Raw genomic sequence first — 14,429 nt, 5'->3', positions numbered from 1 at the left:
GTGAAGCTCGTGATTTCCTGCAGATGAAACCCGGGAAATCACTGACATCAACAGGACTCTGGGTCGATCCAAATATTTTTATCTGGATCAAAGTTCTGGGTAGCATAATAATGGTGTAAAGTGTTGAAATAATCATCCTGACAAAACACATGATTATTTATTTTTCTAGTAAAAATACATTTGTCCTTTTAAATCTCTTTGATTAAACAGTGCCAACAAACCAGAGGTGTGAAACTAAATGTTCTGTTGTGCATACAGTGGACCTCAAACTTGTTCACATCCCTTTATAGGTTACTTTGATAGAACAAATGAGACAATAATAAATAATGTTTTCACCTTTAATTTAACTGAATGCCAAACAAATCTGTAGAAATAAAAGACACTGCACTAACCTGGTTGCCTTAGTGTGCAACCTCTTTGAGAAATACATCCCTTTATGCATCTTTTGCTGATGGATCTGCAGAAATTTCTGTGAAGTACTGCTTATGTTCTCCAAGTGAAAACAATCCCCTTCATTACTTTTCCAAACAGGACTGACTAAAACATGTTAAACGTTTGGGGGAGAATATCTTATAATCTCAAGGAATCAAATTTACAAAAGTGGAAAAAAGTTTTGAAATTATTATATTATTTTAATATTTTGAAAGGTCAACCAAAAAAGTTAATGGTAAAAAATAAACATTAGATGTTTGTGCTTTTTTCCATTAGTAAAGGTATTTTGCGTTTGACGAAGCATTTATCAAGTCTGGACTGACAAGCACAGAGAAACCTGTTATACATATTTTGCATATCATTAAAACAAACATGGATTCATATGCTGGTAACATGCTTTGTTTTTCACCATGTGATGTTTACAGTGACGACTGTTGTACAACCACTTGAAGAACCTCGGCAGCCTTTGGGACTTTGGTCTGAGAACAATCAGACTTTCTGCAACTTTTTTTCTCCGTCCCGCCCACTTTCTCCTGGCACTCTGATTGGCCGCTCTGCTGGTGGCCGAACTCAAAGCTGATCCTGAGCTCTCCCATCTGGCAGCGGGGCAGAACGTCAGGGGTCCACTCGATCACGAAGGGGCTGGACTCCTTCTGATCCCCAGAGCTTGGTCCTGGTGGGGACATAAACAAGCAGAATAGACAAAAAATAAAAAATAAAAATGAGCAGACCAAAAGCTATTTTTCTGGCAGGGCTTTTAGAAACAAAAAATAAGGAAATTCACGTACCGGCTTTGAGGAAAGTGCGGTGCTCCATCGGTCGAATGGCCTGTGGACGGTCCGTCCTATAGCCATCTAATGATTCTGGCTCAGGAAGCGGCCCGGGGAGGTGAAAGCGGGAGTAAGAGCCATCTAGGTTCTTTACAAAACTCTGAGTGACCTCCAATGGCAGCTGGTGAACAAAGTACTTGATCTAAGCACTGTTGATTGAAAAATGATTTCTACCTAATAGACTGATCACAATCAAACAGCTTAAAGAGTAGCAATTTCTTCTTGACCCCACAGTGTGCCAGTTAGGGCATGCAGGATGGGTTTTGAGATCTAATTTTACTCTTTAAGCAATATAAACACAACCTATAGTTTAAGCATCTGGATAATATAATTATATAATCAGTTTTCTATAAAGATCCAGGATGTGCTTCCTCCTCTAGCGAAAAGCATTGCTTTTTGAATATGAGAATTTACCTCCGGAGTGTCGAAAATGTGTTTGACGTGCAGCAGGTTGGTGATGTTCCAGGTGTACTTGGAGAAGGAGCCCAGGGGAAGACCATCGTTCCTCACAAATGCTGAACTCCACAAAAGGAAGCAGAAGAAGAGATAGGTATTCACACAAGTTAGGCTTTTAGCTTTAGTTTTACTTTTTTTCACAATTACCTGAGAGGTATGACGTACATTTTTATTCAGTCAATACTTTGTTGAACATCCTTCTGTAGCAGTTGCAGGTGCGAGTCTTTTGGAGCGTGTCTCTAACTGCTTTGCACATCCACAAGCTGAACCCTTTACCCATTTCTTCTTTACAAAGTAGCTCAGGTTCAGCAAATGTGAATAGACAGCATCTCTGAACATACATTTCGAAGTCTTGTCACAGATTCTCAACTGGATTTAGACCTGGACTTTGACTGGGCCATTCCAACACATGTTTGATTCTAATCTAAACCATTCTATTACAGTTTTGACTGTGCATTTAGGGTCGTTGTCCTGCTGTATGGCAAACCTTTGCCCTAGTCTTAAGTCTTCTGTAGTCTGCTGAAACCTCCCCACGGCATGATGCTGCTACCACCGTATTTCACACTGAGAATGAGGTTTATATATTTCATTTCACATCTCCTTTATGCAAGGCATTTCTGTTCAACATGATACAATAAACACTCACCTGTTGTGAGGTTAGGAAGTCTTCTCTTCTTAGATCCCAGTGACAGACGTTGCTGCAGGGCGTTGAAGAACTCCTGGGGGATGTGGTAGACGAATGGCTGTGGTTTTCCTGAAATTCCAGAAGGTCATTGGATCTTTAATTAAAGCTTGACGGCTCACATCATCTGGCAAACATTTTCATTATAATTCTACATGTAAGTGTTAAAAGCGCATGTCCAAGCTTTGTTCATTCTAAATAGATAATTTAGCTCCTTTAAGATGAATTCTAAGTAGTAAAATCAAGACTTTAAGAATAAAATATTTATCTGACGTAAATTAAAGCTTAAATGACCTAAACCTTCTTAACTGTTTGTATACACTGTCCTCTAGTGGATAAATAAGTCAACTACAGTGGACTAAATCAGTAAATGTACTTAAAAGACAGTAGATTTAAAGGAGACACAAAGTAATTAGAGCCATTTCCATTATATTTTAACATTAATGCCAATGACAACTGTTGGTCATGTTTATTCCCCGTTACAATTTGAAAAACCTCAATAAAACAAGAAGTAGTAATGAAAAATCTATGAAAACAAAATCCTTTCAAAGATTAACCAATTACAACCCCAATTCCAATGAAGTTGGGACGTTGTGTAAAACATAGATAAAAACAAAACACGATGATTTGTAAATGATGTTTCATCTGATTGCAATTGAACACACTACAAAGACAAAATATTTAATATTCAAACTGATAAATTTTATAGTTTTTTGCAAATATCCACTCATTTGGAATTTGATGCTTGCAGCACCTTCCAAAAAAGCTGAGACAGGTTCATGTTCACAACTGTGTTACATCACCTTTCCATTTAAGAACACTCCATAAGTGTTTGGGAACTGAGGCACTAATTGTTGAAGCTTTGTACGTGGTATTTTTTCTCATTCTTGCTTGATGAACAACTTCAGCTGCTCAACAGTCTTTTCCTCTTGAGCCTGGAGGACACAACGTCCATGATTTCCAAAAACAATTTAAAATGTGGACTCGTCAGACCACAGCACACTTTTCCACTTTGCGTCAGTCCATCTCAGATGAGTCTGGGCCCAGAAAAACCAGCAGTGTTTCTGGGTGTTGATGATATATGGCTTTGCTTTGCATGGTAGAGTTTTAACTTGCACTTGTATGACTTGTGTTAAACGACAGTGGTTTTCTGAAGTGTTCCTGAGCTCATGTGGTGAAATTCCTTAAAGAATGATGACAGCTTTTAATGCAGTGCCTCCAGAGGGGTCAAAGGTCACGGTCAATCAATATTGGTTTTCAGCTTCGCTGCTTACATGCAGAGATTTCTCCAGATTCTCTGAATCTTTTGATGACATTATGGTTTGTAGATGATGAAATCCCTAAATTCCTTTCAATTGTATGTTGAGAAACATTCTTAAACTGTTGGACGATTTGCTCACGCAGTTGTTGACAAAGTAGTGAACCTAGCCCATTCTTACTTTTTATACCCAATCATGACACTTACCTTTTTCCTTTTTTTCCCCTTTTTTTAACGCTTCCTGTCCAGCAGAGTAGCACTCAGAATTGTTGTGTGAGATTTGCTTTCACAAGTGGAGCATTAGGGCTGACCCTATAATGCTCCGCTTGAGACAGACACAGAGGAGATCAGAGCAATAGACATCCAAAAGCACAGTAGCCCCGGGAGGACCACCGCCGGGACTACCGCACCCAACAGCCCCCCCACCACACACACACACACACTCAAAGAAGAGCAGAGGGGAGCCCCGGGAGAACCACCCAGCAGCAACAGTGCTGAAACCCCAGGGAGCTGCAGCAACGAGCCCACTGGCCCCGCTGGCAGCCGTCTACGCCGAAGCAGATCCAGCGATGGACCCATAGACCTAAGACTCAAGGGAACATCACCACCCAGCAGAGGCCCGACAGAGCCAGAGGGACCAGACCCTGCCAAGTAAGCGACTGGGACTGAGCTGGCACACAACCAAGCACCCAGCCTCGGACACAAAGAACCACCAACGCACCGGCGGGCAAAGACACCTGTGACGGGGGAGAAATGGGCCGGGCATTTGATGGGGGGCTAAGATGATGCAGGAGAAGGGGCAGCCCAAGACCCAATCTTCACTCAGTCACAATCACACTTTCCCACCCTCTTGCGGACACTCACCTGTTTCCAATTAACCTGCTCACCTGTGGAATGTTCCAAACAGGTGGTTTTTGAGCATTCCTCAACTTTCCCAATATATTGCTGCTCCTGACCCAGCTTTTTTGTAACATGTTGCAAGCATTAAATTCAAAATGTGGGAATATTTGCTAAAAAAAAAACCCAAAGTTTATCAGTTTGAACATTACATATCTTGTCTTTAATGCATTAGGTTGAACAGGATTTGCAAATCATTGTATTCCGTATTCATTTCTGTTTTACACAACGTCGCAACATCATTTTTAACTGGGGTTCTATATTAAAAGAAATGATCATTGTGGTGTATGTCGGATCTGTGCCATTCATCATGCACTGTGCTGGGAGTTTATGTGACAGATCAGTACAAAGAAAATTGTATAATGTTTTTAACAAAGATCTGAAAAGTTTGGCAGGTATTTTTATTCAATCCCATTTACTCTGATACCCTGAAAATAAACTTTGATGCTATCAATTGACTCCAGAAGTCAGCTAATTAGTAAATACAGCTCACCCATGGTAACTGAATCCCAGTATAAATGCAGTTGTTCTGTTTCTGGCCTCAGATGTTTGATGAAGAACGTTAGAGAACAAACAGCATCGTGAAGACAAAGGAACACAGCAGACAGGCCAGGGAGAAAGTTAGGGAGACGTTTGAAGCAGATTAGGTTAAAACATCCCAATCTTTCAACGTGCTACAGAGCACTGTATGAGAGAACCAATCAAGATGCCCATGGTAACTCTAGGGGAGCTGCAGAGATCCAAAGCTCAGGTAGAAAAAACATGAGAACCGAACTATTATTCGTGCCCTCCACAAATCATGGCATCTAAAGGTAAAGAAGAGGTAAGTCATGCTACAGCTATAAAGTCATGGAAAGTACTGTTTGCAGTTTTCCATAAGAGTAGTAAGGGACACAGCAAACATTTGGAAGCAGGTTCTTAGGTCAGATGAGACCACAATTAAATTTTCTGGCACTACATGCTAAATGTTATGTGTGAAGAAAAACTAACAATGCACATCACCCAGAGCACACAATTGCCCTCTTGAAACATGGAGGTGGCAATATTATTCCGTGGGGAATCCTTTTTCAAGCAGCTACTGGAAAGCTGGTCAGAGATGATGAGAAGATGGATGGAGCTAAACAGAAGAAAATCCTGGAAGAAGCTGCAAAAGACTCAAGAGGAGGCTCCACCTTTAAGCAGAACAATGAGCCAAACTATCCAGCCGGAGCTACAATGGAATGGGTTAAAATCCAAGAATATTACTGCGTTAGAATGGTCAATTAAAATCCAGATATGAATTAAACTTTGAGTTTATAGACTCTCTTCATCCAATCTGGCTGAGCTTGAGCTGTTTTGCACAGAAGAATAGGCCAAAGATTCAGTCTGTAGATGTGCAAAAACTGGTAAATATGTACCCTTAAAAAGACATAATACAGGCCACACTTTTCAGACTAATAATTTAAAAAACATATATAAATAAATAAAATTTTCCTTCTACTTCACAATTATGCACAACATTGTGTTGGTCTATCACATAATTTCTAATAAATACATTAAAGTGTGGTTGTAAAGTAATCAAACCTAATAAAATGTATGGATACACAGCCCTTGAAAATTCCCAGTAATGCAGCAACAATCGATGCATTGCTAGGTATAAAATGACTTTATTGCTAATGTTACCATCAAACTGGTAGTGCATTGTCTGATGGATCCTCTCAGTCACACTGGCTAGCCACGGCTGGAAGCCCATGGTCACTGTGCGCTCATCCACAACCTGAGCACTGCCTGAGGAGAAAAAACACAGATCAGAAGAATCAGCACCTCAGTTACCACTAAAATCAGCTTCTAACTGAATGTCAAATGTGACACACAGTCTTATTAGTGGCTCATCAGGATTAGTGGAGAGAATTAAATTGACGAATAGTAAAAAATTAAGACAGATGTCTGAGACAAGGGCAGGCAGCAAAAAAATGAAAAGGATCAGAGGTGAGACAGGCAGCACCTGCAGCTTTCCTCTGATCGGCCTTCCTCAGGCCGGAGACCAGCGCTCCTCCTTTCCCCGCCGCAGAGGGAGAGGCCACTGAGAGTAGCACCACAGTGTCATGGAGGTCAAAAAAATAACAGCATGGGAAACAGAAAAATACAGAAAGAGAAGGCAGGACAGTGGAAGGTTCAGAGCAACATAAAGCATAAATGCTAAATGAGAAATGTTTCAGAAAGTGTTATGAAATACCACCAGAGGCAGGTTCATCCAAACGCTGCTTCTTCACTTTATGGTGGGAGTTGTTGGGTTCGACCTGCTGCAGTGGTTTTCCGGTCTGCTGCACACCTGAGGAGAAAAAACACAAGATAAAATTAGCTGAATATCATCAAACTTTTATCTCTAGGTTCTTTAAATCTTTGGGAGAGTCCAATGTTGACTGTATGTGGCAAAGATTTGCAAAGAAGGCTTCAAACCAAAGCTATTTCTTATTGCAGTAACCTAACCTCACACTGAAAATGAGAAAAAAGTAGTTTTAATCTGTTTATTCAGTGAAGGAAAAAAACCCAAGTTATAAAATACGTGTTTATAAAATTACAGGTGGTACACAGATTGGCAACCAACTTCTTAAAACAAATATAAATAAGCATTTTAAAAAATATTGTCATTTTTATACTTTTTAAGTAAGTCCAAGTGTGTAAGAGATTTTAATTAATAATCAATAACTTCCTGTTTCCTTGGGCTATAAATAATACAGGACAGAAAATCCTCTAGTTGGGTTTTATTATCTGTATGTTCTATAAATCATGAAACAATTTCCGATTTAGAACTCATTATAACAGCTTGTCCATTTCTGACACTTATATTCTGTTTGTAAAGGTATTTCTCAACATTTCCTCCCCCACTAAATAAATATGCCCAAATTAAAAGTTAGATAAGATTCTCAGTGTGAGATTATGCTGCTGTGAAAAAAGATGCTTTTTTTCTAAGGCTTTTTGCAAGTGTAAATCAGTGTTGGCAGCACTGTAGATACTGTACAGCTTGAGGTGTAGTTGATGAAAGCTGCAAACTCTGCAGCCAGCTTTTCGTTGCTTGAGAAGGCACACACGCAGGCATAGAAGTGCAGGCAGGGCTGGGAAGTGGTTGGGCTCAGAGAAGGGAGAGAGCTGACTGACCCGCCTGCTCCGTTCACACCAGGTTTGCTTCTTCCTGTGCTGACCTGGCAGGTGCAATGAAAGACACTCCTGTCCCTCTTCTGTGTGTCCACCTGAGCCACAGTTAGATGAAGCAGGCCCAGAGGATGCTGCGAGTCTGTGTGGCACTTCACCACCAGGGTTTGTTTAGAAACCCGCTGCACCAGAGGCCCGGGGGACTCTGTGGCCAGCCTCCAAAGCTCCTCTCTGGCTTGGATGGAAGCCTGCAAAGCCTCCAGGACAGAGCTCTTTAAGGTGAGAGGCGTGGCACGGCTCCGGCAGTCTATGGCCTGTTTGATGTGGATGCAGAGGCTGTCGGAGGACTGCTCCGTCGATGCTGAACCTGATTCACGCTTGCTTGACCTCTCACCCTGCCTGCAAGAGGATAAGAAGCAGCGGCCGAGGTTGATGCGGGTTAGCAGGGTGGCTCCATCCCCGGTTGCTATGGCCGTATCTGTGGGAACCAGCTCGACAAAGCCCCACTGTGTGGTTCCTCTTCCTCTGTGGCACACGGAAAACACCTGTGCACCTCCTCCTGCTTCCTGTTCCTTTCCACAACTCTCCTCCTCACTGTCAGTTATGACCCTCACCACCTCCACCGCGCCTTTCTTGCTGCTTTTACAACCTGCAGACGCATCTCTGAGGGTCACGCCGCAGGTTATGTTCTTGCAGCTGAGCCCACGGGTGCCGTTGTACACCCCACACTGAGGGCACTTGCGAATACCGCGCAGGGTTGCCCTCCCCAGGTTGGAGAGAAAGGCAGGAGTTGTGGCTGAAGACTTCCTGCTTTCTCGCTGCTTTACAGCTAAGGTGGACTTGCTGGTGGGAGCCTGAGGGGAGGAGGACGAGATGGTGCCTGATGAAGAGGGCACGGTCGCATCACTGGCCATTTTGAGGTTTTATAATAAAACCTTCAGCTGGGCATTAAGTGATTGAAGCCTTGAAAATGAAAAAGAAAGTTTTAATGTCGTGATAATAGGAAAATGTCTTATAGTCTGTTGCACTTTAAAGCTACAAGCCAAACATTTTTATAAAATCAAACTTACCATAGCTAGTTTGTCACCTAGGAAACAAAATGTCCCATGTACATTTTCGCTTACTATTTTGTTTTAAATCTGAATGTAGATTAAATCTATTCTCCCCAAAACAAGACTCTACACACACAGGGTTCTGATGACATCACAAAAGGTATAAGGTGAATGATTTTGCTTTTTTCTTGTTTTGCTTTCTGCATTTGCATGTTTTTTTTTATATCAAATTCCTTGTACTACTTGTATTCTGTAACACTTCCACTCTCAACTACCATCACGATCCCAATGTGTTGATACTGCAGCTGCAACGGACGGCTGGAATGTAACATTTGGTAGGCTATTACAGTGGATATAAACCCCTACACACTCCTGTTAATTTTCCTCTTGTTTTGTGACATGAAAATTTGAGGCTTTGTTAAATTATTTCCATTTTTCCTCCATTTAAGATGTCATATAGCCCATATGATTCAACTGAAACGAAATAAATCTGTTAGATTTAAAACACTTAAGAAGCTTCATTAAACTAATACTTTGTTGAAGCACCTTTCTGATTTGACATTGACTAATTTTATGCTCAAAAATAAAATCCCTCTTCATCCTGAAGTTTTGGGGTTAAAATCAAGTGATATTTAGAACTGTGATTTCATCCATCTTGAAAACTATTTGTTCCTCCTGAAGTAACCCCCAAGAATGATTCTGGGTACCTTTGGGGATGCTCAGTGCTGTTTTTTTGTGCCAAAGTTACCTTTTGAAATTGTGACCGAATGTTTAAGTTTCATAAGAAACTTTAATGCAGTCACAAAGCGATCCATATATAAAAGAGAGACAGAATACTACAATTATTTGAACAGACTCTCCATCCAATGGTTCCCCAGAACAGGGGTTTAACGACAGTTACAGTTAGTTGAATCTTAATAAGTTCCTGTATTTGTAACTAATTCGTATTTTATTCTTAGTCAGGTCTTCCAATTCTTAAGTAGTCTGGAATTTGTGGCAAAAGTTTTGAGTTGTTCAAAATGTTGGTGCCGAACTCCAGAATCCCAAAAAATCTGTTAATTCTTAATAAATCTGTAGGTCATTCATTTTGTATTCATATCGTAACCAATTCCTAATTGATTCTTAAGCACTCCTATGTGTTCCTAACTCAATCAGGACTTCGTGAAGCATTGTCTTTACCACTCAGGGCCATTTTACCCCCTGCCCACATCTCTCTTCTGCCCTTAGAAAAAGATGGAAAAGAAGGAAAATAATTAATAAAAAATGTAAAAACCAAAACAAATAACCAAAATAATAAAAAATATACGTTTCATAAGAAATATAAAACAAAGTAAAATTACATTTTTTAGATTTAGTTCCTTATTACATTTTTTGTCCATAAACAAACATTTAAATTTCTACACTTTAATGGCAAAAACGATCACTTCACTTAAAACATTTAAACCTCTAATTATCAAGTCATTCCCTCCTAACTAGTCCCTCATCAATTATTATATCTTGATGGAAAATCCCACGAATTGTCAAGAATAGTAATGACTTCAAATTTAATCGTACCCAATTCTTAGATCCATTCAGCATATTGTTAACTGATTCCTGACGTCCGTGCAGTATTCTTAATAGATTCTTGTAAATCGTAATGAATTCTTTACAATATTCATGTGACTTAAGCCGAATCTCATGATTTTATCTTTATCGATTGTACTTGTGGTAACTGAATCTTTAGACATCCCAGATTGCACCCAAATATTTGCGAAATTCCAGGAATCATTAAATTTAGCAATTAGCAAATATGGCAATTCATGTTATTAGTGGTCTGTGTGGATTAGTTGCCTGACTGATGAAGAAAGATCCTTTAGAACCTCCCTGCAATTTATGGCTTTAGGTACAGGGTAGAAATGCGCAAGTGTTAGGAACATCTTACTAGGACAGCTAAAGTTTATTTACAGTTAATCAGATTCTCTCCAATATTGCAGCTTTTTTAATGGCAGTTTCTTCATCTAACAGATTAATTTATTTCTTTTAGTTCAGTTGAACCAAATATTTCACATTAAAGATGAAAAATTATTTATCATGATATAATTTTTTGATCTCATCTTGGGTGTGTACACCTCTCAATCCGCTGCTCCAATGCATTTCTGCTCTGCATGCAAAAAATCCTTCCTGGCCAGATGGACATATGCAGCTCATGATGCCCAAACCCGATACAGATCTGCTGTAGAGGGTTAGTACTATGGTGAAGATAGAAAAGGAAGTGAGGACCGCGGAAAACGTGAATTCATCGCAACCTATATCGTCTTGACAATATTACCAAAACTGTATGTTCTGCTAATATCATGCAGACCAATCAGAGTCCAATCAAAACATACACTGATCAGGATTTTCTTGGCTAATACTAACTTTTGTTTTTTTCGAGTCCTAACCACCCAATTCCAATTTTGGCGGATTCTGATTTTTTTCTAAGGACTAAAACACCCTAAAGAGAAAGGTTTTCTGCGTGTTATTTAATATAGATAGTAGTTTTGAACAGAACAGAAAATAAATTACATAAAAAGTTTACGCATCAAAGCATATCCATCCATAACCTTTTTCTTATTTTCATATCCTTGAAAAAAGGGCATCAAAATACAAGATGTTAGCTGATGCATTTACTGACAAAAATGGTGGTTGTTCTTTATCTTCATTTAATGATTTTTGCAGGATTTTAACTGCTGATCAAGGAGAAACAGGCTAGTAGGATTGGACTCGTGGTGGATAGCCACGGAAACCAATAAGATTGAAAACTTGAAACATGAATATAAACGGATTCTTACCAAAACATTAAGGAACGTTAGCAAAACCTAAACTATTTCATGTGAAGGAGCATTAAAAGTACTTTCAAATAGTGCCAAGGCCACGTGTGCAGGGCAAAATGTAAAATTCTGGCATAATTTAGGCACGCAATGTTTTTTTTTTTTTTATATCTTTTTTTTTAGATATTACTTTCTTTTTCGCTCAACAATCTTTGATGAAAGTCTCACCAAATTTATTTTGTTTTATAAATGACATTTATGGTTGACTCGCCTCTTCAACATTTTGTGGCGGACGGGGACAGTGCCTCTGGATTGGCAGACTGGGGTGGTGGTCCCCTACATAAGAAGGGTGACCAGAGAGTGTGTTCCAACTACAGGGGGATCACACTCCTCAGCCTCCCTGGTAAGGCCTACGCCAGGGTATTGGAGAGGAGAGTCCGACCGATAGTCGAACCTCGGCTTCAGGAGGAGCAGTGTGGTTTTCGTCCCGGCCGTGGAACACTGGACCAGCTCTATACCCTCTACAGGGTACTCGAGGGTTCATGGGAGTTTGCCCAACCGGTCCACATGTGTTTTGTTCACCTGGAGAAGGCATTCGACTGTGTCCCGCATGGCGCCCTGTGCGGGGGTGCTCCAGGAGTATGGAATCGGGGGCCATCCGGTCTCTGTACGAGCGGAGCAGGAGTTTGGTCCGCATTGCCGGCACTAAGTCGGACCTGTTCCCAGTGCATGTTGGACTCCGGCAGGGCTGCCCTTTGTCACTGGTTCTGTTCATAACTTTTATGGACAGGATTTCTAGACGCAGCCAAGGGCCGGAGGGGGTCTGGTTTGGGGACCAGAGGATTTCGTCTCTTCTTTTTGCAGATGACGTGGTCCTGCTGGCCCCCTCTAGCCAAGACCTACAGCATGCACTGGGGCGGTTCGCAGCCGAGTGTGAAGCGGCTGGGATGAAGATCAGCTCCTCCAAGTCCGAGGCCATGGTACTCGACTGGAAAAGGGTGGCTTGTCCTCTTCAGGTGGAGGGGAGTTCCTGCCTCAAGTGGAGGAGTTCAAGTATCTCGGGGTCTTGTTCACGAGTGAGGGAAGAATGGAGCGGGAGATCGACAGACGGATCGGTGCGGCTGCTGCAGTAATGGGGGCGCTGTGCCGGTCCGTTGTGGTGAAGAGAGAGCTGAGCCGAAAAGCAAAGCTCTCGATTTACCGGTCGGTCTACGTTCCTACCCTCAGCTATGGCCATGAACTTTGGGTCATGACCGAAAGAACAAGATCCCAGGTACAAGCGGCTGAAATGAGCTTCCTCTGTAGGGTGGCCGGGCACTCCCTTAGAGATAGGGTGAGGAGCTCGGCCATCCGGGAGGGGCTCGGAGTAGAGCCGCTGCTCCTCCACATCGAGAGGAGCCAGTTGAGGTGGCTCGGGCATCTATACCGGATGCCTCCTGGACGCCTTCCTTGGGAGGTGTTCCAGGCACGTTCCATCGGGAGGAGGCCCAGGGGACGACCCAGGACACGCTGGAGGGACTATGTCTCTCAGCTGGCCTGGGAACACCTTGGGCTCCCCCCCGGAGGAGCTGGAGGAGGTGTCTGTGGAGAGGGACGTCTGGGCGTCTCTGCTGAGTCTGCTACCCCCGCAACCCGGTCCCAGATAAATCAATCTGGACCAGAGAACATCTTATCAAATCAGTCAGTTTGTAGATTCTAGGTACTTGAAAACATTAACCAACTGACTATTTAGTTATTTAAGGAAAAATGTCTTCAGGTAAATCAAATACTCCAGAACTTCAACAATAAGCCTATGTTGCTAGCAGCAATAAAAGCATAGACAAGTATTGATATTCTGGGTAAGTTTACTTTATGTTATCACCGGAAAAAGAAACCTGGAACAGCAAATAAAAAAAAAGTTTTGGGGTTGATTGTACAGCATCTACTGGCAGTAAGATGTCTAAGAGTACTGTCATCCTTACAGTTTGCTTCCGTGTCCCCATCTTGGTGGAGTCATTGATGAAAAACATAAGTTGAACCTCTTGGAACTAAAGCGCTTCAGAATCTGCATTAAAACTCTTGCAAAAATCCCTCCTTTGCCATCTAATAATTCAAGCTGATCAACTCGATTCTAGTACCTCTTGTGAAGTCATCAATCCAAATGCACACACAGCACAATGAAAAGTTTTATTCTAAACTGTGCTTTTTAAAAACTTTGCGTCATAAAAAATCCTTCAATGATAATGCATACTTCATTATCTGGCAGCGTTTTTACTGGCACTTTGTGTAAATTGAAAAACATACATCACTGCTTATTATCTTTAATACTAAACTTGGAATATAAGGACACTACCTCATTAATCTTACATCAGTTCAAATGTTCCTAGGTGCTTTGAATGCAACAAGCATGTGTATGATTGCTACGCAAACCATTTTGTAACCATACAGCCCATCTCACATATGTCTCTGAATATTTTAAAAACATATGTTCAAACTACCTCTAATCCGCCTCTGTTTGGTCAAATTCAGCTTCACTCTGGCCTCCTAAAACCGTCTCGACCGTCGCCATTCCTCCTTACATCCAGATACCCGCATTGCGCCTGTAACGGACCTCCCCATTGGACGATGGATGTCACGTGGGGAGAACAGGCAGAGGGCGTGGGCTTCTGTTGTGTGGAATCATGGTATCTGTAGTTGCGACGCGGATACACGAGTCGCTAGCGCTTTTAAAGCGTTTTATTTTGAGTAATGTCCTTAAAAAAAATGAAGACAGTTTCTTTTTTCATGAGCCCCCATCACATTTAAAAAAAAAATAAAAAAATGCTGAAACCTCTGCAAGATGAAAACGGAAGCATGTGCATTTACTTGTATTATAATTGATCGCATTAGCATATCTTTACTTACCCAAATTTGTTTCATGCA

At 41.3% G+C, this 14,429-nt stretch overlaps 1 protein-coding gene across 4 annotated transcripts; it reads right to left on the bottom strand.

Annotated features, from left to right (window-relative positions):
- Positions 1-611: 611 nt before the first annotated feature.
- c8h2orf42 (chromosome 8 C2orf42 homolog) lies at positions 612-14,123 on the bottom strand. 4 transcript variants are annotated; one of them, XM_047371741.1, is made up of 9 exons: positions 14,006-14,123; positions 7,557-8,650; positions 6,771-6,866; positions 6,540-6,617; positions 6,218-6,322; positions 2,365-2,472; positions 1,677-1,777; positions 1,221-1,383; positions 612-1,105 (listed from the first exon to the last, which is right to left on the bottom strand). In XM_047371741.1, exons 2-9 carry the CDS (start codon positions 8,599-8,601, stop codon positions 852-854), a joined length of 1,950 nt encoding a protein of 649 aa, XP_047227697.1. In that variant the 5' UTR covers positions 8,602-8,650; positions 14,006-14,123; the 3' UTR covers positions 612-851. The 4 variants fall into 4 exon arrangements, with proteins under 4 accessions (XP_047227697.1, XP_047227698.1, XP_047227699.1 ...); XM_047371742.1 differs by having other exon boundaries at positions 6,774-6,866; XM_047371743.1 differs by lacking the exon at positions 6,540-6,617.
- Positions 14,124-14,429: the final 306 nt, after the last annotated feature.

The sequence above is a fragment of the Girardinichthys multiradiatus genome, chromosome 8 (assembly GCF_021462225.1).
Source record: "Girardinichthys multiradiatus isolate DD_20200921_A chromosome 8, DD_fGirMul_XY1, whole genome shotgun sequence".
NCBI classification, from domain to species: domain Eukaryota; kingdom Metazoa; phylum Chordata; class Actinopteri; order Cyprinodontiformes; family Goodeidae; genus Girardinichthys; species Girardinichthys multiradiatus.
The sequence above is the reverse complement of the archived record's forward strand: the minus strand, read 5'-3'. Positions and strand labels throughout refer to the sequence as shown.

Coding starts and splice junctions, on each gene's coding strand:
- c8h2orf42 (XM_047371741.1), bottom strand. CDS start 8,601: ATGGCCAGTGATGCGACCGTGCCCTCTTCATCAGGCACCATCTCGTCC. Junction 6,323..6,539: donor CGATCAGAGGAAAGCTGCAG/GTGCTGCCTGTC, acceptor TTTTCTCCTCAG/GCAGTGCTCAGGTTGTGGAT. Junction 1,106..1,220: donor CCGCACTTTCCTCAAAGCCG/GTACGTGAATTT, acceptor TGTCCCCACCAG/GACCAAGCTCTGGGGATCAG.